The 23,577-nt window shown below is 48.0% G+C and overlaps 7 protein-coding genes across 7 annotated transcripts; 2 read left to right on the top strand and 5 right to left on the bottom strand.

The window, feature by feature from the left end:
- Positions 1–36: 36 nt before the first annotated feature.
- On the top strand, positions 37–1,147 carry DFJ58DRAFT_491459 (glutathione S-transferase). Its single transcript, XM_041380657.1, has 4 exons — positions 37–249; positions 312–414; positions 467–930; positions 991–1,147. The coding sequence occupies exons 1-4, from the start codon at positions 145–147 to the stop codon at positions 1,087–1,089; spliced, it is 771 nt and encodes a 256-aa protein (XP_041241493.1). The 5' UTR covers positions 37–144; the 3' UTR covers positions 1,090–1,147.
- A 776-nt stretch (positions 1,148–1,923) lies between these two features.
- Positions 1,924–2,172, bottom strand: DFJ58DRAFT_892410 (uncharacterized protein; the record flags this gene model as incomplete). The annotated part of the gene is made up of 1 exon (XM_041394778.1): positions 1,924–2,172. A coding segment is annotated over one exon (249 nt), but the record flags the coding sequence as incomplete, so codon positions are not given.
- A 4,493-nt stretch (positions 2,173–6,665) lies between these two features.
- On the bottom strand, positions 6,666–9,147 carry DFJ58DRAFT_799065 (major facilitator superfamily domain-containing protein). Its single transcript, XM_041390722.1, has 13 exons — positions 9,027–9,147; positions 8,727–8,966; positions 8,599–8,674; positions 8,467–8,537; positions 8,205–8,413; positions 7,848–8,144; positions 7,759–7,795; positions 7,678–7,706; positions 7,554–7,626; positions 7,275–7,495; positions 7,136–7,218; positions 6,968–7,084; positions 6,666–6,915 (listed from the first exon to the last, which is right to left on the bottom strand). The coding sequence occupies exons 2-13, from the start codon at positions 8,896–8,898 to the stop codon at positions 6,843–6,845; spliced, it is 1,458 nt and encodes a 485-aa protein (XP_041241491.1). The 5' UTR covers positions 8,899–8,966; positions 9,027–9,147; the 3' UTR covers positions 6,666–6,842.
- A 5,834-nt stretch (positions 9,148–14,981) lies between these two features.
- Positions 14,982–17,166, bottom strand: DFJ58DRAFT_491321 (uncharacterized protein). The gene is made up of 5 exons (XM_041380656.1): positions 16,281–17,166; positions 16,007–16,230; positions 15,815–15,956; positions 15,357–15,767; positions 14,982–15,306 (listed from the first exon to the last, which is right to left on the bottom strand). The coding sequence occupies exons 1-5, from the start codon at positions 16,722–16,724 to the stop codon at positions 15,085–15,087; spliced, it is 1,443 nt and encodes a 480-aa protein (XP_041241490.1). The 5' UTR covers positions 16,725–17,166; the 3' UTR covers positions 14,982–15,084.
- A 478-nt stretch (positions 17,167–17,644) lies between these two features.
- Positions 17,645–20,246, bottom strand: DFJ58DRAFT_491228 (heat shock protein). Its single transcript, XM_041380654.1, has 8 exons — positions 20,112–20,246; positions 19,978–20,057; positions 19,875–19,923; positions 19,562–19,823; positions 19,438–19,513; positions 19,309–19,385; positions 18,039–19,261; positions 17,645–17,988 (listed from the first exon to the last, which is right to left on the bottom strand). The coding sequence occupies exons 2-8, from the start codon at positions 20,032–20,034 to the stop codon at positions 17,735–17,737; spliced, it is 1,998 nt and encodes a 665-aa protein (XP_041241489.1). The 5' UTR covers positions 20,035–20,057; positions 20,112–20,246; the 3' UTR covers positions 17,645–17,734.
- Positions 20,247–20,405: 159 nt separating this feature from the next.
- DFJ58DRAFT_892392 (kinase-like domain-containing protein) lies at positions 20,406–22,237 on the top strand (the record flags this gene model as incomplete). The annotated part of the gene is made up of 7 exons (XM_041394777.1): positions 20,406–20,543; positions 20,594–20,602; positions 20,654–20,685; positions 20,741–21,019; positions 21,074–21,425; positions 21,478–21,699; positions 21,756–22,237. 7 exons carry the CDS (start codon positions 20,406–20,408, stop codon positions 21,915–21,917), a joined length of 1,194 nt encoding a protein of 397 aa, XP_041241488.1. The 3' UTR covers positions 21,918–22,237.
- DFJ58DRAFT_491278 (kinase-like domain-containing protein) lies at positions 21,749–23,338 on the bottom strand. Its single transcript, XM_041380655.1, has 5 exons — positions 23,024–23,338; positions 22,899–22,964; positions 22,535–22,843; positions 22,266–22,484; positions 21,749–22,211 (listed from the first exon to the last, which is right to left on the bottom strand). Exons 1-5 carry the CDS (start codon positions 23,162–23,164, stop codon positions 21,996–21,998), a joined length of 951 nt encoding a protein of 316 aa, XP_041241487.1. The 5' UTR covers positions 23,165–23,338; the 3' UTR covers positions 21,749–21,995.
- Positions 23,339–23,577: the final 239 nt, after the last annotated feature.

The following is a 23,577-nucleotide window of genomic DNA, read 5'->3' as shown; positions in this document are numbered from 1 at the left end:
TATTTCAATTTTCGCATATAAGAGGCAGCGGTGGCTGTACCGTCGCGAGAAGAGTCGTCATCTGACGTTATAGCTTACAGAGTACTTATACCCCCCTGACGAGGCTAATTTTGAGCACAGTTTCCCTCATTCAGTGACACTGATATGGCTATCCCAGACGAGAACATCCATCCCACCGCAACAGGAAATGCTGCTGAAACAGTAGCAGAACACCAAGCGAAGCAAGATTTGGTGTTCTACTCTGGATGGGTGAGTTTCTCCACTCCATCATTCCCGTTGAGCGCTCACATGCAAATTTGCGTCTCGTCCAGTTCTGTCCTTTCAACCAGCGTGTCTGGATTACCTTACAGGAAAAGGGCATTCTATACCAATACAAGGAAGTCAACCCATACAAAAAGGAGAAGCATTTCCTTGGTACGTTATCTACATCTATGCATGACGTCACGCACTCATCACACGAGCGCAGATATCAATCCCAAGGGCCTCGTCCCCGCAATCGAGTACCAGGGCAAAGCTCTATATGAGTCGCTCGTCCTGTGCGAGTTCCTTGAGGAGGCTTACCCCAACCATAAGCCTCACCTCCTCCCCGTTGATCCATTCGAGCGCGCACATGTGCGCCTGTGGATCGACCACACGTCGAAGAACATCATTCCAGCTTGGCATCGTCTTCTCCAGGCACAGAGCGTAGAACAGCAAGACGCTGCACGCCAGGAACTCTACGTTGCGCAGAGAAAGCTCGCGCAGCAGGTCAAGGGCCCCTATTTTACTGGGGAAGAATTTGGTTTGGTCGATGTCGCTAATGCGCCATGGGTAGCTCGGGCGTATATTCTTACTGAACACCGGGGGTATGACAGAGCGCAAGTAGGCGACGGTTGGAGCGAGTATGCGGAGCGCTTGGCTACGCGCGAGAGCATCAGCAAAACCTCAAGCGTAAGTGTTTTGAACTCGAAATTTTTGCTCTTGCTCAAACTTTCTTGGTTTTTGATGTAGGATGAAGACAAGATTCAGGTTATCTATGATCGGTATCTTCGCGACGAAGCTCAAAGCGAGGTTGCAAAGGCTCTCAGGGCTGGCAGGCCTTTACCTTAGTACGAGAAAAGTTGTGTAGTATGTAATGATAAAGACTGCAGGAAGCATTGTATGACGGTCTCGATTCTCGAAATGCAAAAGCTGCGAAGCTTACAGCGTTATAGATCATGATCAATGGCAAGCGTGGGAACTTCCCTTTTCTCAAGCTGCTATCTCGCATGCATTTGTGACTGCTAATACAATCACGACCGCGGCAGGCGAGGGCCGCGTCAATTTCACCTGGCCCTGCCTGCACAAACAGATATCGAAGGCGACGGCAGATCGAAACGAAGTTACAGTTGTTGCGTGCGACACCTGCAGAGCGCGCGCCATCAGTACATCAGTTTCAGCAGGTTCTGGGTAACACCGAACCTGTTTGGAGGTTCGGTCCGGAAGCCACGCCGGACCTATGACCGGACCATGAGTCTGGTTCAAAAGTGCGGGTTCAACCCGAGGCTCAGAACCGGACTGCGGCAGCACGCGGCCACTAGGCCCGCCAAGTTCCAGGGTTCGGTGGTGAAGGCTGTCAGAAGGCAGTCCGAATTAGATAGCACCAAGGTACGCAACGTTTTGATGGTGCTCTTGTACTTGACCATATCAAAGGTGGTGCAGAAAATTGCGCCAGACGTCATCAGCCACGCGGAAGTCTTCCTTCAGAATTACGACAGTTGTAAACTCCTCAAAAATTGTCCTTCCAAGCTGGGATTCCGTCAAGTTGTTTGTGAAACTTACGGGATAATGGATCGCCTCTGAGTGCCGTTGCGACAGGGGGGATTAATGAAAGTCGCCGCTGATAATGACATCGATGCCTCCGAACGAGCGGCTGGATGGTGGTTTTCCTGCTTCCATCTTTGCAATCATGGAAATTTTGTCGACGATGAGATAGGAACAATGCTTCCAAAACCGTTGCAATCTAGCTCTAACCTCGTCACTGATAGGCTTCACCGAGTCATTTTGCGAGATCATTGTGATTGTGTGCGTCGTTTTCCCGTCGATAAGAGATGCTGCAACTCCCGTATACGCAGCTTTCAACAGCATGTATTTCATCCTTTTATAGGCAAAATATTCCGTGATTGTCTGGATGACTTTCGACTTTCCGGTCCCGCCCTCTCTTCATGAATAATCATGCGAAGTGGTGGCGGTGATTGACTCTTCCGGCTCAGGTTTGATCGAGATGAATGTCACATGCGCGGAACTGGTCTGTTTTGAGCATTGACGGATCTACTGGTGGAAGGGCAGCTTCTGACTGTTCATTGTCGATGGACGATACTACTGACCCAGGAGACACTGTTGAGTCCGTTTCATCCAACATTCCGTTTCATACACGCTATTTCATCGAATCTTTCAAGTTGACACTTCATCTACAATCTGTGCTAATCTCAGTCAATCCTTTAGTAAGGTCTAGTTACAGCCTCTTCTCTCAAAATTGTATTTGTTCGTTACTTGACTCCAGGCAACAAATGAACTCAAATTTATTTTTCTTCGCTGTTACCAGTCATGTTAATTAGTCAAGGAAGTTTTTAAGTTATGCCGACGCAGGCGGCACTTCCTGAGTCTCAACGTATTCAGCTCTATTCGGGCACAGCCAATACTCAGTGACCTTGTACTTGTATAACAAGGTGATGTTCTTACGTTACACTGCCGGACAGTAAATTAATTAATATCAGGGTAACCCGCGCGGGTCACGGGTACTACTGGAGGTATGGGTGCCGTGGAGTCTAACCCCGTGTGGATCCCTACCAGTGCTGGGACCTAGTTTCGCGTCACGGCTTGGCAGCCGAATAGTGGTGGAGTGGTAATAGGGTATTGCACACTCACCCAAACTAATCACTATAAAAACGATGGATGGCGGTATATCCGCACGCATTCCATAAGCCCCATCCCGATATGACGATAGTCTCAGATGATCCCGCTTGGTGGCCGCTCATCAGTTTTTGTCGTTTTTACAACTATTTTCTAGGTTCGTAGAGATGCCAGCGGTGATATCCCAATATATTTGACTATCGCTTCGCAGCTGCATGTTCTACTGCGGTGGTGTACGACTGGGGTGAGCGAGATAATACGTTCCGAGGGGTCATTGATATGTATACAATATTCAAGTATTAACATTCGGACAAGAAGTAAGTTCATATTATGACCTGCGCATCTCACTAAGAATGCTTTAACAGTTCGAACTGATCTTGGTGAGCAAAGTCCTGTATCAGAACCAAATAGCGTGATGCAGTTGACTCGGGGTAGAGCCAACGTTGGTCTTTCATGACCGTTCTTTACATTTGTGTACGTTATTGCTACGAGCGCGGTTGGCATGTTGTGCTGACTTCGACATATGCTAGGTGCGCTACCTTGGGATACTATATTATGTGTACGTTTGTGGCAAGGCTATCTACATAACACTGCAATGTACTAATAAACCATCTCTCACAACCAGCGTCAGCATCCTATGTATGTGTCCTCAAATGCGTTCGCTCCTTCTGACTGGCGGCATGCAGTGTTTCTCCCTAATATCTGGATGACCGATGTAGTGCGTATCCTGCACCGATGCCTGTTATTCCCATGCAACTACTAACTACGCTCTTACATAGGGGTGAGTGATATTCTCGGTCGGCTTGTGTCTTCAAGGTGACGACTTCAACAGCTGTGAGTTCATTTGAAGTATTTATTCCACCACCAAGTAACTTGGGTTTCAGGCACTATCCTTTGGTACATACAGGCATGGAACCCTGTCATCGTCAATGCCATGTTGGGCGGTGAGCTCACCTGCGGTCTCCCTATTGACATCGACTTGACTGGAATATCATTCAAGTCATCATGACTGCTCGGATAAATGCCATGTATCAGGGATCGAAAAAGTTGTTCATCTTTCTTGTTGTAGCCTTGCTGGCTTCCACGATAGCCTCCGGAGTTATGATGGTAATTGCAAACCTGGGTGTTTCAGGGCGTAAGTTTTCATTACTGATAAAAGTCTGGAGTGCAAGAGACTCACGAACATTTACCAGAGGAGGCCGTCCTTTCCGGCTACCATACCTGCATTACCGAAATTGATACATACATGATGTATCTGACTTACGAGAGTGTGATATCTACTGCTGTATGGGAGATCCTCGCTTTATTTCTTGCAGTCTGGATCGTTATAAAGCACATCCGTCAATCGCCGACAGGATTGACCATCGGGGACTGTTTCAGGATATTAATAGAGAGTCACACGTTTTACTTTCTAGCGTGAGTTAGGTTATTTGGATGTTATTATCTTTTTTCACTGAAGTTCCACATTTGCTAGTTTTGCTACTATGACTTGCTTCACACTTGGCTCACTATCTCCAAATATCACGGTGCGCCGACCTGTGACTAGCATCTGCAGTTGACCACTCTCATCATTTCTCTGCAGAACTCATCACTCATTGGACGCGATATCTACTTTGGCGTTTGGGCAATTGCTCAGATGTTGCAGATGTTTGTGCTGGGACCACGTCTGATCCTTAGCGTTCGAAAACCTCACGCTAAGCTCGTGGCCAGGGCCGACGGGGGAACAGCCATGACGTCCATTGCTTTTCATGCTGGTGGAAATGCGTTGACCAATGGAGATGCGTCGACTGACGAAGATGTGTAACGCACAAAACGATCCAAATGATCGACCACGTTACTGTGCGGGGAGCATGCAGCATTTATTTGTTTCGTTGTGATAAAATGATTTAGCTTCGTGGCGCTATGTATTTGGTGCTCCGAAGTGATTCGGAGGATAGAACTTCTTGTAGCATGTACATTTATGTGTCTCGTTGTAATATTTAGCCTCGTCGCGTTATGTATTTAGTGTTCCGAAGTGATTTGAAGAATAGAACTTCTTGTACTTTTTTTTTTAAAAAAAATCCAATTTGTGTCCATTGAGGATGATACCCTATGTAGGACAGTACTTTCTAATCTATGGGACCCCCGGTGTCCCTTCTAATCTCTGAAGTCGCGAATGCCCTGATGTGAGGCGTACCCCCATCAGTCCGCCGTTCCTGCCGGCCGTTTTAGACGCGCCCTTCAACGAAAATGATATGATTCTAGTTCTGCGGTTGTGATGATATATAGCTGATGGTGATGGAACGCGTTTTCTCGTCCGCTATTGCGGATTTTACAGGAATCTAGTGGAGTATGTTGTCTGGGAGAAGATATAGTTAGTGTTCTGGTATGATCTATTCTCCGTGCTCCGCCTCTCTTGTTTGAGGCGTCGAAATTCCGTGTGGTCGAGGTGTTAGGGTTGTGATTATATTGGGTGTATGTGTTGAATTATGGTGGTGTATTTTGGGTATATGTGTTGATACGTTTGGGTGTTGCTACAGGGTTTCATTCGTTACATTGTGGTGCTACAAGGTGGGCCAGTTCTTGCGTTTTTTGGACGATGGTACTTCACCGAATGTGGATTTTAGCCGTCGGGTGTCATTGACATATTTGACTAGGTGCGTTATTGCTTCAGCGTTGGTCAGGAGGAGAGGGATGGATGATGCGTCGCGGCCGAGTTCGTTCTGGAAGGTGTGTCGCTGTCTTTGGTATTGGGGACACTCTAGTAGGAAGTGGTGAACGGATTCCTCCACGTCTTGACAGTGGGGGCAGTATGGGTCTTCGGTTTTGTTGATCGATGGAGGTGGCGGTTGAGGGGGATACTTCTTGTACTTACTTTCTGCTACCTGGGACACCGTGTCCCCTCTAGATATGGAGTGGCCAACTGATGCTTGAAGCTCCAGCTTTTCAAATATGTTATTTTGAGTCCTCGGAGACTTCTGAGTATTACTGAGAACAAGCGCTCCGTTCACCTTCGGACGTTTTCTACCGTGAATTACAACAAGAGATTTGTTGTAGCTGTCCGTGTGCGAACGAATTTGTGCGCAGGTCAAGTACGACTTTCTCGCCGGCACAAACTTGAACCCATCCATCTTACAAAACGTTTTTCTCGGCTCCAAATCATATATAAGGAGTAGCGTTTTGGATACCCCACGGGGTTCACACGATTTGCTTCTGCGGGATCAAACGTTCCGGTGTTAGATAGATCATGATCATTAAAATTTTAATGGCCGAGATCTAGGGCTCCGAGAGGTCTATCAACTTCGTACTTGTACTACAAGGCCCATAATTGTGAGTCGGCGATCCCTCATTGTGACCCCGTGAGAATTAATAACTATTAGCAAATAACGCCAGCCAACTCGCTTATATGGCATCCATCGAACTACTTGCCGAAAACTTAAACACCATTCATACGCTGTAGGTGTTGATTCCATCAAGCTTGTTCACTGTTTAATATATTTACTATCAGTTATTCTTGTTCAACTTTCCGGTTCACTAAAATGATGTAAACTTGGTGTTGGCCCCTCATCGGACGAACCTCTCGAATGTCATAGTGTCCAAGCATCTTCCGACTACCGGTAAATCCAACCCTTTAAGTTGTGCTTTCTGAAAGTTATATCTGTCTCAATCATTTGTCAGAACCTGTTTATTGAAATGCACTCATTCTCATCGCATAGGTAGCATATCGTCCGATAGCAAATTTTCTGCAGCTTCTCGCAATTGTTACCCTGACTCGCTACTTTCCAAAGGATACCGCTGATGATGTACAATTAGTTAACCTTTGATGCATTTTCCAAATGATAGCACACAACACTAGTACTTGTAAGTTGTGGGACAAGGTTGCTGCCGGCGAAGCTCGGCCTTTATCTAGTGGCAAATATACGCATCTCCCATTTTTAGATTTAATGCAAGGGAAATAAAATGGTAACCAATCAAGTCTATTGGGTAATGATTCACAAGGGTGTATATCCAACATCCACCCAAGCTCTCATGCGACCTCCATAACGAATCGTGAGAACGATAAGCCTATACACCAGTATGAGATGCGGTACTCCAAGTATCCTACAACAGTACTCACCCATATCCAACAAGCGCAATCACCGTAGCTATGCCATTTGTTCCTGCCACGCCTAGCATTTCAATCGATGGAAGTACGGCTGCAGTTACTGGTGCAAGAATGATCGCGCGGAAAGCTCTGCAGTATTTGTTAGTATGGAGCCTACCACTGGCTTTGGGTGCGACTCACGTAACTGCAGCAATTACTTCTGCGCTGCGCGATTGTAACACGTCGACATTGTACGAGCCGATCGGAGTAAGAACGAAGTCTACCTGTATAAAACACAAGATTGGCAATCAACAACAATATATGTCAGTGTACGACTCACCCCAATGCCATTCAGAAACAAACAAAGTAAATTCAATACCAATCCCAACGGTCCAGCGATGTACGCGGTAACAAGTCCCGAAAGACCAACAGATAGAGGGACTAAGAGTCCGCCTACCAATACTGCACGTAGCCGATCTTCGGGGACCCAAATGCCATTGCGCTTCACCTTCCACTTGGAAATCATGGTGTCGGACAACCGCCCAGCAATCGGTGAGGCAACTTTGGGCGCACATTACATTGAATGTTAAGAAACTCGAACGGCAGAATGTGTACATACTGAAGTTTCCAAGTCCACTGGGGAGGAAGCATGCACCAATCAGTGCTTCGTTAGAGATGTGGTATCGAGCACCCTGGAATCAGATGTTAGCTAACCACATGATTAAATAGTATGACAAACTCACGATGGTGTAGGCAATTGGGACCAATAAAACTAGTGCATAGGTAAATAGGTCTGGGAGATGACACCAGCATTCTCAGCATACCATAGTCCGTAACCATCGCTGATGCGTTTGCTAGTGTCTGAGAACGCGACTTTAGGCAGTGTACAGTCAGAATAAAAGCAAAAACGAACGACGGCCATAATATTTGGACTGCGGAGCAGCCAGAGACTGTTGAAAGGATTGATCAACACAAAGTTGAATGGTAATGTCAGTTTACGAGTCTCGCCCAACTGCGGATGATTTGACAGTGCCGCCAGTTTACGAATCTCTCCCGACTGCGGATGACTTGTTTCCGGAAAGGATAGGTAGATCAGAACCATCTCGATAACGCCCCATATTCCAAGCGAGAAGTGCAGGTTGCGCCAGGACCAGTAATGTGCTGCAGTGCCTCCTATAATAGGTGACAGTGCGACACCTAGAAGAGAAGCCTTCACAAGAAATGATAAGTCACCGAATGCTGATCAAGCATTAAGAAAATACACACGTACCCCAAAAAAGATACCCAAGGCTGTACCTCGCTGCTCTGGCCTGTAGATATCGCCAATAACGGCCGCACCTACCGATACTCCGCCAGCGCATCCAAATGCCTGAACGAACCGCCAGAACAGTAGGGTTCTGAGAGACATTGATGCTGCAACACCGAAGCTTCCTATGCATAGGATAGGCATACCCCATAAGTACATCGGACGGCGACCATCTTCAGGCGAAAATGAAGTTTAGATTCAAGCACAACAACTATGGAAAACTTACAAAATGAGGAGTATGCTGCCCATACCAAACCTCCAATAGCATTCGCAAAGACTGACAAGCTTACAGCCAAGCTGAGGACAGGCCGATTTAAGGTCACCATCTAGTTCATGCTGCAGGATTTGGAAAACATACCTTACAACAGCACCCTTTGAATCGAGGTCATGAGCTATCTGAGGAATGGAAGGGACAAAAGTTCCAGTCACGAGCGCTAGAGAGATAAAGTCAGCCCTGTCGAATCAATTTATCTGTCTTATACGCACTAGGAAGCAGCCCTGCGAAGGACACTACAAAAATAATGAAGTTTTTCTGAGCTTTGGTGAATCGGTCGTACACGTCGCAGTCGCCAGACGCGTCAGGGACGTGCAGCGCATCCAACAAAGGGCTTTCTTCCGAGATAGACATGGTCGCAGACACAAAAAAAGACCTTGTCATGCCAGTGCATGTTAGTAATCTGGGGTCTGAGAGTTTAAGCAGAGGCTTCTGGTTTCTGTCAAGCGGCTCTAAGAATAGCGCGTAAGTCCCAAAATTTTTATGTAAGTGAATATTCAAAGTGGCCTGACCGCCGTGTTAGTGATTTTTGGGGAAAGGCTTCCCGTCGGACGGCCATATCAGGTAGGGAAATGCGCAAGTCGTGCCGTGGTCCGTTGATCATGCTGCACTGCAGTGCGGGCATCGAATGAGATGGCACTAGCTGGAACTAGCCATTGCTTTATAATTTCACTGGTCGGCCCCACAACGACCTCTCGATACTTTCAATATTAATCATGCGTTTTTGTACAATCAAATGTCAACGTAGATCATTGGCTAATTTAGCAAGTCAGTATTAGAAATAATCGGACTTTACAGGAGATTCGTAAATTCACGGAACATGCATTGTGATGGTGAATCATGATAAGCATAATATCTTCGAAATTTTATTCCCGACTTGACAATATGTGCGCTCCTTGTTTCTCGAACTGCAGACTGTATCTGCCTTGTATTGCATTACCTATCACAAAAGTTAAAGGGAGAGATGACGAAGACCAGAGGAGACTTCACCGCAGTATAACATATGCGAAAGGTGAATATCCACAGACAGATTTTAGAATTTTGACCTTCTTGAAAAAGTACATACAACTACAATATTTCTAGGGTTCTGACGTCCATCATGCTGTCGACAGAAGCTATATCTTTGACTTGTGCAATGATATCGTGATCCGAAGCGATCCTCTTGTATTCTCCACCGCGCTGCTGCGCTAGCAACAAAGCGCTGAAAGGCTGTCCAAGGCGGGCAATCAACCGCAACGCTCGTGAGTGAGATTCCAGATCGACCAGCTCCTCTTCTACCGGGGAACAATGGCGCGACTCGTCTATCGGCGACCCGGGCGCGGACCAATAACCATCCTCGCTCTCCGTATCGTCTCCAAAGTCAGACAGTCCTGAAAAGACAGGAAGCTCGAGGAGATATCGATTCCACGGGCGGACGAGTAAGACTGTCTGCCAAGTGGGCCTTGCTCGCGAGAACTAAATCATCGTCTCTTCCGTGTCGATCAACAAGTCATGAAGCCCGTCTGCCTTGACTCCATACGTGAAATTAGTCTCTTGCGCTGGACCAAGCCTCCGTCTGACCTCTGTGACACGGAATGCGATGCAAGGCAGATGCAGTCTGCAGTTCGCGAAGCGAGGGGCGCTTGTATTGTCAAGCAGGGTATAAAGGCTCGAAGCCAACTCTACAGACACGGCACTTCGCAGCGAAGAGACCATCGTCTGAATCTGATCTTCGGATAAGGATGGTAGGGTGCATGGTGGAGCTGTGTATGAGGTAATGTCGACTGGAAGACAGCTGTTGAACTCGGATGATTGTCCAACCCAGTCGAGGGCAGTGATATCGCCAGACCGAGCTACGATCTCTTGCAGAAGCCGTCCGAGTGCGTTCTGCTTCTTCTCTCCGTAAATTACAGGTAGGTGGACATTGAAGATGCCAAACAATGAGTATGCAATGTCTTCCTGCAACGTGGTGATGCGTGTCGACGCCCATTGCAATTTTTCTCGAACGCCCCTCATCCCTGGACGGAAGGAGACGAGGGCTCGTGCATCTATGGCTGTCGCACACTCTAACTCCTCTACGATTGCAGGGGACTCTTTGTGGTTGGGAGAGCCATCGTCGAGATACAATGACCAATCGTTCCGATAAAAGACAACGATTTTGGGAGCGATGAATTCTTGAAAGGTCCAACCTCGCTTGTTCCAGGCACTCCTCGCCAGTGCACCAGCGTTGGATGAAGGAGAAACATCGCCCAGGTAGACGATGGTAAGGGCTGAGTGGCGGTACCAGACGAACATGGAGTTGATGGATTCTTGGAGCTCGGAATTGTTGTTTTTGTCAATGCAGCATGTATCCATCCATGCCCAGAGATAACCTGCACGACGAGCAGTTTTACAGAAGGACTGCAATTTCGGGAGGCCGCCAAGTGCATTCATCTCATACACGACTTTGTCCTGGATGTCATGAAACAGCAACTCCGTGTCGTCCCACCTGCGTGATAGCAGGACACGGCGGAAATACATCGCCACCACTTCCGTTATGCGCTCCACTCGGAGGTCTGCATGCTTCGTCGTGAATGACAAAAGTTGTTGGTACTCTGTGCTCATTTTGAAGGCATTAATCTGTGCCCCTCGGCCGCACAAGAGACCCGTGTGGGTGTTAAGTAAACGCAGTGGGGCATTTTCGAGTTCGATCCAGATGATTCTTCGAATAGCGTCTTCCGCATCGGATGGAGAGACATATTGCTGACGCAGCCCTATATGCCGAGATAAGCATGTTCGTCAACCCGTGAATATTTTGGGGCTTACTTCGGAACTGCGCTTCGGGAGTATCTTCCAACTTGGACAACATAATATTGAAAGTCTCAATGGCTTTATCGTAGCATCGTGCACCACAAAGTGCTGCATGCTTTAACTGGTATCCAACATGAGACTCAGGGTTGAGATCGATGACCTATGTATTGCCAAGGTGGGTATTGGGTACGAAATCGTATGTAGACGTTATCGCACCTTTTGTGCACCAAAAAGCGCCTCCTCCCATAGCATTTTCCCCAACATTACCTTACTATGATTTGCGAAGAGCGTGTAGCTTGCAGAATCAAAGTTGACTGCCACAGAGGACAAGTCAGTAATGTCGTAATCACTTGCAGCGAGGGCACCATCTCCATTAGAAAAATAGAGGGCGCCACATTCTTGCTCGAACACTAAATAAAAAATGGGAGTGAAGACAATAGCACAGAGCAATATTACAAAAAACTTGCCAGTGCACCAATTGAGGCAGCTGGCCTTCGTACTTTGGTGAATGGGGTTCATCATGAACAGGTATGATTCGAGGGCTTCTTCATGCTTATTTGCCGAAAGGAAAGCCTGGCACCGCTTCTGGTGTGAAGTCAGCCACAAGGACCTGAGGTCCCACCCGAAGAGCTGGACAAAGCACGCAGTTGGCAATGTGAAGTATTTCGATTCCATTATATTAACATACCATGACGAAGTCCTCATATATAGCATGAATAGGCCATGATGATGTGAAAGTGCAGGATTTGACAGCGGCAGTGAAGTGCCCAGCAGCTTCATCATAATGCGCGCCATTCAAGGCATTGATCCCAGACTGAACACATAGATATGCTTAATGTGTGATCAGTACTAGTGTTGATGCCTAAGCCTATCGCGTGATACTCACTTCCACGACACGACATGCGACAGTATCGGCATTCGGACAATCGGCAGCTAGCTCTTTTACGAGCAGCACTGCTTCCTCGTGTAGATCTGTGTTGAACAATACGATGGCCTGAGATACGTGATGAAGCAGGGAGTATGCAAGACAAATTTGACCTGCCTTGATCAAGAGAAGTAAATGAATGGCTGTTGAATCTTCATTCGTGAACATGAATGCGAGACCAAATGCTATCCTTGCGTCCCGAATCAGCCCTTTTCCGCAGAGGGCAATACCCTTGGAGATATAGCCTATCAAGGAGCGCTGAATGCTGATGGACTATGTCACGATGAAATTTAGAATCGTAAGGGGCCATGATGGATTGCTGTCATACTTGCCTTGATTGCATCATCAAGCGCGTGGTCCCAGTCATGTTTTCGCGCCATGACAAATGAGCGGTTAGCATAGGATGCATAATCGTTCGCATCAGTTTCGATCTCTTGCGTGAGTAGTTCTTGAGCTAATGACAAGTTCCCAGTTATGCACGCCTCGCGTGTTGTCGAATTCATAGTGAGTTGGATCTGGATACATGTTCGGTTTGTGTTTCACAAGTCAAAGATGGAAAGTTGCCTTTGAATTAGCGTCCTTCGGTACTTCCCACTCTGAGATCATGTTATCACCACCTCCGCTGAGGATATACTTGCCGTCCAAGGAAAAAGTGACACATGCCAGCCAGGCCGAGTGCTGGAAGGTGGCGATGGATCGTCGATCTGAGAGGCGCCAGAGGTGGACCTGCTTGTCAGTAGATGCAGAAGCGATGAGTGTGCCAGCAGGATTAATGGCAATGGCATTGATATTGTGAGTGTGGCCCGTCCAGGGATCACCGACCTGCTTCCAGGTCGATGTATCCCACTCCCGTATGGTCGGATCATGGTGATCACCTCCTGATAGGAGTCGTGTGCCATCGGGTGTCCACAAGGAAGAGACATTCTCTGCAGTGTGACCTTTGAAGTTTGCTACACATTCCCTAGTAGCTGAATCGTATATTTCGATGTCGCCAAATGTGACAATCGCAACATAATCACCAGAGGGGGAATACCGAAGGCCGCGGGCTTCCCACTACATGAGAGTGGATTTCCTTGCATCTGCCATGATGTCGTGCTCCAAAATTTTGCCGTTCTCTCATATGAACCAGTGGCCAGCATTGTTCCGTCAGGAGAAAGGTCTAAACCCTGGATCCAACTTTCGGGGTGGGCTTTGATAGCTTTGATGAGACTTTCTCCAGATTCTCCGTGCCAGGCGATGACCTCTCCACAACCATCACTGCTTACTATCATTTGCCCATTTAGTGATACCACTACTGCATGCACCCTGTCGCGGTGCCCCTCCATCTTTTTCAACATCGCGCCTGTCCTCAAGTCCCACAGACGAAGCGCCTTGTCGAATGAGGATGTCACCATTCGTCGTCTATCGGGAAAAACTACTGCGGCGTGTACAGTGTCTACATTATCTTCAAAAGTTCGGAGCCTTGTGGTGCTCGGAATGGGCAGTGGCATTTGACTAGATGTTGGTGGGGGTCGAGGAGCGATTTTGAAACACCCTGTCGACGGCATAGTCGTGGGAATATACAGACGGATACAATTCTGTTCCCACTAAATAACACCATTTACACTGCGAGAAATATGAGTGGTAGATACATAGCCATCGATGCCCGCAAATCGAGTAACATGGTCGACATGACCTATTAACATTCTTCATTTCCAACCATCCAGGGGCGGTAAGCACACTCGTGTCGACATTTTTCAACTGCCTTATTTACATATATGTTTTGACATGCAAAAGCGACTGCGAAACAACGAGAGAGTACTGTTGCAGACGCGATTTTGTTGCCTACTAACTTTCAGTCTGCGTCATGATCCTATCGCGGAGACGACATGATTCGGAGTGTTTTTCATACTCAGCGATACTGAGATTACATGATGCAGCGGGCCTTTGCAATTGGAAATTTGGAACCCCTCTGAAAAGCTCTGAGACGGCGTCGGCTATACGAGAAACATCATGCATCTGATGTATGACAGCCCCCGAACGCCCATTTTCACGTTGGTGGCCTGCCGCCACTAGTGGGGAAGCTGAGCTTTGCCGCTCCTTCCGCTGGCCGTGCCCGATGGTGGCACGTTCAGTCTTGCGGGCTGCGATCGACATCATGAAGGCCCAGATCTAGCAAGGGTTGACTTTGCTTAAAAAATAGCAACATAGTAGCGGCGGCGTCCGCTTCTGTCGTTGTCCCCATATCCGCCCACTTCACTGGCAGTTCTCGATGGCAACATGCCTCGTCACGAGTCCGTGGTTCTTTTGCGGGTGTGTCGAAACTGGAAACGCAGTTGGATGCCCTGGACTCGCGGAAGGGAGAAAGTAGGCCATATAGATGACTGGCCATCATCAAGTTGCACTACTCCTCCACCCCCGGTCATTCTCTTTGATCTACGTCTGTCGACAACCTTGCCTTCAGCCTTCGAAACAGATTCCAGTAGCGGAACGTCCCATCCGTGCAAGAAGATTCACTGGAACTTTAGGTCGTTTTTGTTCACGGTGTGTAATGTAGTACGAGACTCGGTGCATACATACACTAACTATGCAAAAGACATTGTCTCATTCTCAGTAAATCTGAAGTCGAAGGGCAGACGTTCCAAGGCAAGTACTTACTTTGAGTTGAGCGAGCCCGAATCGGGTATCTAAACTCTGAACTTGGAAGGGTCCCCTGGGAGTCGATATCGAAAAACGAACTGATTGCACCCTCACAGAAAACTTGCAAGCAAGGTAATTCAATATTTAATCATAACATACAATAGCCAAACCACCTTCAATAATCGAATAATATCATACTGTCGCATAATTAGCATACTTATAATGTAAAGTTAAACGTCTTAACGCTGCCTAATGAATCAGCTCACTGTTGGCAGTGTGCGACTGCCAGGGATATTAAATTCCACCTTTGTCGGAGCCGTTGGCGAGTCGTCCTTTCCAGAGTCTGGGCAACGGCAACAGCGACTCGATTTCTTTGAAGCTCTGCTTGCGCGATCTAACAGATCTATAAGCGCAGATGAACAGGAATGGTTACTGAATGATAACGCTATCGAGGCGCTTGATAAGAGAGTTCGTTGGCTCTGTCACCCACGTGAGCGAGGAGGGCTCAGCAGAGGTGAGTACGACTCACCAGTTGGTTTGTGATCCATTCCAGATAAGCTTTGAGCTGTCGCAGGTTGACAAGGACAGTCTCCAAGCCCGCAACGAAGGCTTCTAGGCTTTCTTCTTCAAGAGCTCTGGAATTTAGTCTTCGACTGGCAAAAATGCCCCATATCGAGCGTCTTGAAGCAGCTGCTTGGCGGCTTTGCATGCTTGCCAGAACTTCTGGAAGATTGGGTGATAGCTGGTGATGGAGAGCTCCCACGTCGAGTATGATGCTCTCCATTTTTGACAAAATGGACGAGTATTCAAGAAGCAGATTAGAAGACGCCAATAGGTACGCGCTATCTAGACGTGATTCCCGGACAGCACTTCTTCTTATAAGAAAGGCCGTTTGACTGCGCTTAGAGTGATATGTCACCTCATCTAGGGCATGGGAGATCTGGTACCAATGAGCGCTATGATGTTAGGAAAAGCAATTCTGCTTACCGTTCTCCCAATGAAACCGTGCGGGGACAGGGTTTGAATGAGAGTGGAGTCAAGACCCCTGAAGTCGACAGTTAGATCGACTTCTGTTTTACTCCCCCCAGATGGAGGGTCGTCTCTGGACCTGCTCAGAAAACGTTGCACACTAGCCGTGGTTGAGCTTCAACATCTCAAGGTAGTAGGATTCCTACGTACTTGGCATGATGATATGCAAAAAATGCGTCGTCACCTAGTCCCTCGACCAACGTTAATACATTATGTGCCTGGTCTATTTGCTCAGATAGGAAGTTCAGAGCCACCGCCTCGCTAGGGCGGGGATGTGGTGCGGGAGTAGTCTCCGCGTGACTAGTCGCAGTCGCTGTTGTGAGCTGCTCGACTATCGGGCCTATGAAGCCACCCCCATGATCACCTCGCACGGACTGACGGATATCGTTCAAAATAATGTACCAGAATTTGAAAGCAGACTCACAGAAGAACTCATCATCGTCACCTCAATCACAAAAGCGACGACAGCAAACCATTGGACGGTGGCAATCGTTGCATGAAAGATCGATGTTGCAACCGACAGGATCACCTGATACACATGAGTCATGCACCGCGAGACATGCTTCAGGAAGCGCATAATCTCGTCGATGTCGTCCTGTTCAGCACTCCGGCATTGTGTTGGTCGTTGGAGCGGTAGCGCGCGGTGGTGTGCGAGGGGCGTGCGGTGCATGAGTGCGGGGACGCGGCGAGAATAGATAGCTAGAGGTGAGTCAGGTGAGTTAGGTGAGTCGGGACTGGAGAGGCATTCGGGGACTGAGTATGATGGTACGGTTGGCGGCGAGTAGTGATGCTTCAATGAGACTTGTGGTCTCAGTGTTAAAGGGTCCAATGGTGCGAGGGGTGGGCGGTTGGTGCGGGTGCTTGTCATACCGTCTTGACGAGTCGTACTGTCAAAATAAGCAGCTGATCCAGTCAGCTGTGGAGTCGTAAAGCAAGACAATGATCAGATTACCCTCTGCCTCATATTTATTCAGAGAAGTTGGTGCTGGGAACAGATCGAGGCAGACAAAAGGCCTTAGTCACATCGTTCAAGAAACCCATGCTTCCTGCACTGGACTCCGGCAACCAGATGCAGTTGGCCAAAGTCAGTTTTGAGCTGCAGCTATTGTCACGGTCTTTGCTATGGTGATACATAGACGTGGAGCAAAGAGCAACTTCCCCGGACTCGTCTTGGTCGTGACTCATGACAATAAGATAGTGGTCTAAATATAGCAGGAACGTTGAAGCGGAAGTAAATTGTTCGATGGCACTTTGCTTCCGGCTTAGTGTTGCCATGATCGTCGTCTGTCGCAAGACAATTATCGACTTCTGCGTGAAAAGTATTAATATGCCTGAAACCTTTTGCCTTTCCGCATGAGCTTGCTTGCCACACAGTAGTAGGTAGGCTCGATATCATTCGAATATTCATCGAGTCCGACCTTTCAGCACAATTGCCGCATCATCTAGCTCATTTCATGCATAAAACACATCAAGAGTATTGGCCATAGGCTGTACGGACAGCATGTTTTCGGTGCAAAAATACTCAGCCGCGCTTACAAATCAATCTTATTAGAGCTACTGAAATAATTGCGATGCAGTGCAAAAATCCTATGCATATACATACAAAACTGAGCGGGGAGGGCGTTATCAGGTAATAAAAAGCAGATGTGCCCCGACGACTACATAGACTGTGCAGCGGTCGAGTACAAATCGAAATCATGTAAGTACTAAAGTATGTCTGAGCGGTACTTTTCTTATAATCTAGAAAAAATGCGTGCGGGCGTGAGTGCAGAGTGGATGGATGTGTTGTGACGAAACAGCAATGCGATGGGAGAAACCAAGATGCAGCAAAGATGATGGGAGCTGCGTAAGGATGAGAGTTAAGGTGGGCGAAGGTGCTTAATCCTTCTTCTCCTCCTTGGTCTCCGAGCTGCTTTCCGAAGAGGCGTTCTCAGCATTCCGCTTCTCGTACACCTTCTGGAAGAGACCGAGCGAAGCTTGTTGAGTCTCGTTGATCTTCTCCCGGATCTGCTCAGCGGTAACAGCACCGTCGCCAGCCTGGCCCTTGGCAGCAAGCTCGCGGAGCTCAGTGACAAGCTTGGTCACCTTCTCCTTTTCGGCAGCGTCAAGCTGGTCCTTGAACTCATTCATGGCTATAGTCATGCATGTTAGCACGATACGGGAATAACGAAATATTACGTACCTTTCTCGGTGTCAGAGCAGACGGACTCGCCCTTATTGCTTTCCTCGATGAGATCACGACGAGCCTTGTCAGATTCAGCGAACTGCTCGGCATCTGAAACCATGCGCTCAATATCCTTGTCACTAAGACCGGAAGACGAGGCGATGGTCATGGACTGGTCCTTGTTGGTAGCCTTGTCCTTGGCAGATACGTTGACGATACCGTCAGCATCAATATCGAAGGTGATCTCGATCTGAGGAACACCCTTGGGAGCAGGGGGAATGCCAACAAGGTTGAAGTTGCCAAGGAGTTTGTTGTCCCGGACAAGCTCACGCTCGCCCTGGTAGATCTTGACCTCGATGGCGGTCTGGCCATCAGCAGCAGTGGAGAAAACCTGGGACTTCTTCGTCGGGATGGTCGTGTTACGACTGATGAGCTTGGTCATGATACCACCGAGGGTCTCGATACCAAGCGATAGGGGCGTAACATCAAGGAGCAGGATATCCGTAACGTTGCCTGCGAGCACACCACCCTGGATGGAAGCACCAATGGCGACAGCCTCATCGGGATTGACACCCTTGCTGGGCTCACGACCGAAGATGCTCTTGACCGTGTCAGAGACCTTGGGCATACGAGTCATACCACCGACGAGGATGACCTCGTCAATTTCACTGGTCTTCACACCGGCATCAGAAAGTGCCTTCTTGCACGGGTCAATGGTACGCTTGATAAGAGGTTCCACGAGGTTCTCCAGCTGCACACGTCCAAGCCTCATGTTGATGTGCTTGGGACCAGATGCATCGGCAGTGATATATGGGAGGTTGATCTCCGTCTGCGTCGTTGACGAAAGCTCAATCTTGGCCTTCTCAGCAGTTTCACGAATGCGCTGAATAGCTATCCGGTCCTGGCTCAGGTCGATGCCAGACTCCTTCTTGAACTCCGCCAAGATGTGGTTGAGCAGAATGATGTCGAAGTCCTCACCGCCAAGGTGAGTATCGCCATTGGTTGACTTGACTTCGAAGACACCCTTCTGCATCTCCAGGATTGAGATATCAAAGGTACCGCCTCCAAGGTCATAGACAGCAATAACTGACGAATCAGAACGATCCAAACCATAGGCAAGAGCAGCAGCGGTAGGTTCATTGATCACCCGCAGCACTTCGAGACCTGCGATTTGACCAGCATCCTTCGTTGCTTGTCGTTGTGCGTCGTTGAAGTAGGCGGGTACAGTAATGACGGCGTGGCTAAAGACAATGAGCTGAGATTCGTGCCACATGCAAGGATGGCTTACTTGACTTTCTTGTTGAAAAACTGTTCACAGGTCTCCCTCATCTTTACAAGAACCATGGACGACAGCTCCTCGGGAGACTAGAGATAATTTGAGGACATAACAATGGATCCAGGTGAGGAAGAGACATACGTATTGCTGCTTCTTTGAACCGGCTTCGACCTCCACTGCTGGTCGACCATCAGATTTTTCTACAACATGGAAAGGCCTGCCTATCATGAGCGACCATACACATTCTGTGAAACACTAGACTCACCAATGCTTTACGTCTTCCTGAACCTCCTTGTCTTTGTATCGCCGACCAATCAACCGCTTGAATGCAAAGACCGTATTGGCAGGGTTGACAACGGCCTGGCGCTTTGCGGGTAGGCCGACCAGACGTTCACCGTGTTTTGTGAATGCAACAACAGAGGGTGTTGTCCGGGCACCCTCGGAATTTTCAATCACACGCGCCGTCTTCCCCTCCATGACGGAAACACATGAGTTCGTTGTACCCAAGTCAATACCAACGACAGGTCCTATAGTGCAAATGAGCAACTTGAGCCTGGCTGTAGAGATATGAAGCTTACCGGAAACTTTGGTATTCATATTCCTCGCGATCGAAGACCGCGGGAGAGCCTATTGGAAATGGGTTGTTAATGCATCGGACAGTAGAATAATCAAACTACGCACGGCATAGTTGCCAGTGCGGGCAACAGCGCTGCGGAAGGAACGAACTGCAGTGAACATGGAGGAAGAGGTCGAAAAGGTGACTAGCAAATTGGACACGGTGATTCAAAATTTTAGGGAGTCCGCGTAACGCTTACATCAGCCAAAAAGAAACCGAGAAACGTGGAACGTTCGGGATTCCGGCAAGCAAAGCACTGTAGCTTGATTTTGTTGCAATCCATAGGACTTTCTTCAACGTTCAAACGATCATCATAGTGATTTTGTAAGTGATTTTGGTGAGTTGGGAGTTAAAAATTTTACTAGGGCACAGTTTATCTCTCTTAGTGTGAAAGTTCCCGGCACCTGATTCCGGCCTTCTACGCATTGTGCGAAGCGGTAGAACAACGCCGCACCTCCTTGAGTTCAACTCTAACCTCGAAACCTTCGATTTTATGTCTGGTAGCGCACCAAAAAGTATCGGGGGCGAGTATGGTGCCATGCGCGCCAATGTTGACATCCAGAAGCTTAATGCGTACCTGAAATTACATGTACCGGTTGTCGCTGCTCCCGTAGAGGTACAGCAGTTTAAGGTGCGGTCGCAATCTATCGAGGAAAGATTGCAAGTTGATTGGCAGGATAGTTTGGACAGGTACGCTCATGAATCAATGTGCACAGGCTTGCGTGACATCGGACTATTCAGTCTAATCCCACATACTTCCTGACCGACGCAAGGTATGAGCTTGTCCTTCGTCAGGTACTAGGTCCCATCTAAATCATACCTCTTCAGCGCCAAGCGATTTGTGTTGCGCAAAAAGCCAGCGGGCCAGTTGTTGTCCTCAACTGCTCACCAAATTGAGCGCGAGTACCGCATACTGAGTGCATTGCATCGATACAACGTCAGCCCGACCACAAAGCCAGAGCAGATAGTCCCTGTCCCGCAACCTTTTGTCCTGTGTGAGGACAATAGCATTATTGGCACTCCTTTCTATATCATGGAGTACCTCGAAGGGCGAATATTCGCGGACTCTAGGGTGCTGGAACTGCCGCAGCTGGATCGAAGAGAATGGTACTCTTTGTCGTCTCTTTTTTGTATTGAGATACTAAGTCTGATTGCCCCAAGCTGGCTCTCAGCTGTCCGCTCATTGGCAGCATTGGCCTCTCTCGACCCATTCCAATTAGGTCTCGAGAATTTTGGTCCCACGACTGATTACTTCCCCCGTCAAATCAAATCCTTTACACGTGTATCGGTTGCTCAGTCTCAGGCTATCGATATCGAGACAAGCAAAGCGACAGGAAATGTTCCGTATTTTGAAGAAATGATCAGTTGGTACCAGAGGCACCTCCCAGACGAGAGGAAAACTGGGCTGCGGATTGTCCATGGAGATTACAAGCTTGATAACATGATATTTCATCCAACAGAAAACCGGGTAATTGGCATACTGGACTGGGAGTTGTGTACCCTGGGTAGTCCAGTACGTCCACGGATCGCCACCTTCTGCATCTTGATCTGAGTTCACTGCGTAGCTCGCTGACCTCGCAAACCTTACCCAACCATGGGCAATCGACGCTCGCCATATACCTAAGGATTCCATACTCACTCAATTCACGATCATCAAGCCGTTCAAGAATGCTACGAACAATGTTCCTATACCCTTGGAAGACCTTGAGCGCGAGTACTGTAGGCTGACCAACCAGCCATATCCCATTAAGGAGATGGTCTTTGTCCGTAGTTGGATGCTCTTCCGGGTACGTACTATACCCTGGTATACGGGACAGCATATTTTGACCTGGTTGCTTTTAAGCTTGCCATAATCGTGCAAGGTATTGCTGCCAGATATGCGCGGCGGCAGGCAAGCTCGGAAAAAGCTTTCATTTACCCACAATTATTTCCTTTAGTTGGTCAATTGGCAAAGTCGATCTTAGAAGACGACGGATTCACTATTGACGTAAAACCGAAACTATAGTATTGCTCGTCTAAGTCCGTGTTATATATAACCTATGTACGTTCTATATCTACACATATGACAGCTTCATCGTCTGGCTTACTGCAAGCCTGGATAGAGGCCATCCAAGTACCTTATCAAATCGGACACAGCCGGTCGCCTCCCCTCATCTTCCCAGCAGGCCTTCAGCATTGACCATGTCTCACTATGTACTCGAGGGTAAAGATGCCTGTTGGGTATTCCCCTTTGACAGATACAATAGATTAGCTCGCCATCCCCCGTCTTATCGGCGTACGGCACAATGCCAGATAAAATCTAGTAACACACTCAGTATCTGCAATTTTTAGTGACAATGATTCTCTAGCGCACCTCTAGACCCGTCATGCCTGCCGACCAGACATCTGATTGCACGGTGGGTAGCGGTGCTGTCGTCGAATGGTACGTGGGATTCATCAACTCGCGCGCCATGTAACGAAACGTGCCAGCCGCTTTTATATTCGTCGTTGTAAAACCAGAAGCTTCGAGGACACGGGAAAGGCCGAAATCCGTCAAAACTGCATTAAAAGAGTCGTCAAGGAGAACGTTTGTCTACAAGGAATATAAGTTGTTATTCCCGCAAACAGGAATTGTGGGCTGACGGGTTTGAGGTCTCCATGGATCACATTTTTGTGGTGCAAATATGCTAATCCAGAAAAAAATTGGCGAAGCTGTCCATGCATCATTGAATATGCACGACTACGAATGAAATAGATACATACCAGTCTCAATCTCTGGTGGTCGTTCTGGATATATCCCAGATTATCTTTCAGTGTTCTTCTCTCATAAAACACCGATACCAGGAGGGGGATACAATACCCTCCTGATTCTTGTTGATAACACACACCGATGAATCGAGCCACGTTGGGATGATTCAGTGTGCTCCAAACTTTAGCCTCTCGCAAAATTTTCTGACAAAGACAGACTAAGTAACAAGGATAATCCAAGAGTAAACGGTCTACATACCCGTATGGTTTTCGTCGCAAGACGCCTGTCTGACAACAGCGCTGGTCTCAAGATCTTCACCGCTACCTACATCGATGAGTTAATATGATTGTGTTACACGTCACCAGTGACCGAGCAGCACGTACTGTAGTGACTCTACCATCTGGCAGGGTGTAGATTCCCTTCCACACGTCTGCGAAGTTTCCCCTGCCGATTGCGTGATTGCCAGTCGTCACGACCCTTCCTGTCAGATCAGGTACATAGATATTTGCGAGATCAAAAGTCATTGGAAAATAGTATCGATGACTACAACAATGGGTGCTGGTGGATGGATTTGAAGTTGGGATGGATAGCAGGCAGGAAGTAGATGATGATTGCCATGCTGCCTGGGTAAGTCCTTAAGTATGTTTCTCGGACAAGGCGAGAGTAATCGTGCCCTGAGGTAGGTCCCGCCAACGCTGATCGTTGAGTAGGGAAAATGACCATGGTGACGAAGTATGTCATGCAAGTTATTGTACATGCCAGACAAGAAGAACGAATGTACGTCAAAGCTCGCTTCAAGGCTCGCCATGTTGTTCATCCTAAGTTAGATATCGAGTTGCCAGGGTACTTACAATAAGGATTCAAGACATGAGTCAAGATTCGGACGAATTTTGAGGTACTGTGGGGCCAGTTGATGACCGATGCCGATGATCAGCTA

Source organism: Suillus subalutaceus (assembly GCF_016647625.1).
Source record: "Suillus subalutaceus strain FC151 chromosome Unknown DFJ58scaffold_89, whole genome shotgun sequence".
NCBI classification, from domain to species: domain Eukaryota; kingdom Fungi; phylum Basidiomycota; class Agaricomycetes; order Boletales; family Suillaceae; genus Suillus; species Suillus subalutaceus.
This window is presented reverse-complemented; position numbering and strand designations above follow the sequence as displayed.

Coding starts and splice junctions, on each gene's coding strand:
- DFJ58DRAFT_799065 (XM_041390722.1), bottom strand. CDS start 8,898: ATGACAAGGTCTTTTTTTGTGTCTGCGACCATGTCTATCTCGGAAGAA. Junction 7,796..7,847: donor GTCCAAATATTATGGCCGTC/GTTCGTTTTTGC, acceptor TCGCGTTCTCAG/ACACTAGCAAACGCATCAGC. Junction 7,707..7,758: donor AGCGATGGTTACGGACTATG/GTATGCTGAGAA, acceptor CCTATGCACTAG/TTTTATTGGTCCCAATTGCC.
- DFJ58DRAFT_491228 (XM_041380654.1), bottom strand. CDS start 20,034: ATGTTCACTGCAGTTCGTTCCTTCCGCAGCGCTGTTGCCCGCACTGGC. Junction 19,824..19,874: donor TATGAATACCAAAGTTTCCG/GTAAGCTTCATA, acceptor TTTGCACTATAG/GACCTGTCGTTGGTATTGAC. Junction 19,386..19,437: donor GTTCAAAGAAGCAGCAATAC/GTATGTCTCTTC, acceptor AATTATCTCTAG/TCTCCCGAGGAGCTGTCGTC.
- DFJ58DRAFT_491459 (XM_041380657.1), top strand. CDS start 145: ATGGCTATCCCAGACGAGAACATCCATCCCACCGCAACAGGAAATGCT. Junction 250..311: donor TGGTGTTCTACTCTGGATGG/GTGAGTTTCTCC, acceptor CGTCTCGTCCAG/TTCTGTCCTTTCAACCAGCG. Junction 415..466: donor AAAGGAGAAGCATTTCCTTG/GTACGTTATCTA, acceptor ACACGAGCGCAG/ATATCAATCCCAAGGGCCTC.
- DFJ58DRAFT_491321 (XM_041380656.1), bottom strand. CDS start 16,724: ATGACAAGCACCCGCACCAACCGCCCACCCCTCGCACCATTGGACCCT. Junction 16,231..16,280: donor TGACGATGATGAGTTCTTCT/GTGAGTCTGCTT, acceptor GATATCCGTCAG/TCCGTGCGAGGTGATCATGG. Junction 15,768..15,814: donor ACGGTTTCATTGGGAGAACG/GTAAGCAGAATT, acceptor CATTGGTACCAG/ATCTCCCATGCCCTAGATGA.
- DFJ58DRAFT_491278 (XM_041380655.1), bottom strand. CDS start 23,164: ATGACTTTTGATCTCGCAAATATCTATGTACCTGATCTGACAGGAAGG. Junction 22,485..22,534: donor TCCATGGAGACCTCAAACCC/GTCAGCCCACAA, acceptor TATTCCTTGTAG/ACAAACGTTCTCCTTGACGA. Junction 22,212..22,265: donor CAGGCATGACGGGTCTAGAG/GTGCGCTAGAGA, acceptor GTGTGTTACTAG/ATTTTATCTGGCATTGTGCC.